The 1,149-nt window shown below is 51.5% G+C and overlaps 1 protein-coding gene across 1 annotated transcript in view; it reads left to right on the forward strand.

Annotated features, from left to right (window-relative positions):
• Positions 1–252: 252 nt before the first annotated feature.
• Positions 253–1,149, forward strand: part of LOC102850947 (casein kinase II subunit beta-like) — a 10,215-nt gene continuing 9,318 nt past the window's right edge. Inside the window, exon 1 of the mRNA XM_006883982.1 lies at positions 253–1,029. Coding sequence (XP_006884044.1) covers positions 376–1,029 — 654 coding nt within the window. The 5' untranslated portion in view covers positions 253–375. The remainder of the gene's footprint in view (positions 1,030–1,149) is intronic.

Raw genomic sequence — 1,149 nt, forward strand, 5'->3', positions numbered from 1 at the left:
TTCTTTGTTTTGCTTGGATCCACAATCAACATCTACAGAGACAACAGTCAAAAAATCAGAAAATATATTGCACTGGGAAAATCTGCTATTGAGGACATTTCCAAAGTGTTAAATAACAAAGATGTCAGGTTAAAGACTAAGGTGAGTCTGATTCAAGCCACCGTATTTTCAATTGCTTCCTATACATCTGAAAGACATATGTGTACACTTGGAAATAGTTTTAAGTTTTAAAAAGATATATGACTCCCCCCCACCGCGCTTCGCCTGCCGCGGTCGGGTCCACGGCCTTGGTTGTAGCTGTCGCTGTTGCTCCTTGGAAGCAGCTACTCCCCTCCCCGCCCCAGTCCCGGACCCTGTACAGCGGCAGACGTGAAGATGAGCAGTTCAGAGGAGGTGTCCTGGATTTCCTGGTTCTGTGGGCTCCGTGGCAATGAATTCTTCTGTGAAGTGGATGAAGACTACATACAGGACAAGTTCAACCTCACGGGCCTCAATGAACAGGTGCCCCACTATCGACAAGCTCTAGACTTGATTTTGGACCTGGAGCCTGATGAAGAGCTGGAAGACAACCCCAACCAGAGTGACCTGATTGAGCAGGCAGCTGAGATGCTGTATGGATTGATCCACACCCACTATATCCTCACCAACCGTGGCATCGCCCAGATGTTGGAAAAGTACCAGCAGGGAGACTTTAGCTATTGTCCCCGTGTGTACTGTGAGAACCAGCCAATGCTTCCCATCGGCCTGTCAGACATCCCTGGTGAGGCCATGGTGAAACTCTACTCCCCCAAGTGCATGGACGTGTACACACCCAAGTCATCAAGGCATCACCACACAGACGGCGCCTACTTTGGAACTGGCTTCCCCCACATGCTCTTCATGGTGCACCCTGAGTACAGGCCCAAGCGACCTGCCAACCAGTTTGTGCCCAGGCTCTATGGTTTCAAGATCCACCTGATGGCCTACCAGCTGCAGCTTCAAGCCGCCAGCAACTTCAAGAGCCCAGTCAACCGGCGCTGGCTGAAAATCGCCTGTGACTTCATCCATAGCCACTGGTGAGAGTCAGCGCCCAGAGCCATCAGGGGCTTTAAGCTCGTTGCCCACTGCTGTGGTGTGGACAGCTGAAACCCAGGCCCTGACAGGCACCTG

Source organism: Elephantulus edwardii, unplaced genomic scaffold, assembly GCF_000299155.1.
Source record: "Elephantulus edwardii isolate Elephantulus edwardi_28Jun2011 unplaced genomic scaffold, EleEdw1.0 scaffold00030, whole genome shotgun sequence".
Taxonomy (NCBI): domain Eukaryota; kingdom Metazoa; phylum Chordata; class Mammalia; order Macroscelidea; family Macroscelididae; genus Elephantulus; species Elephantulus edwardii.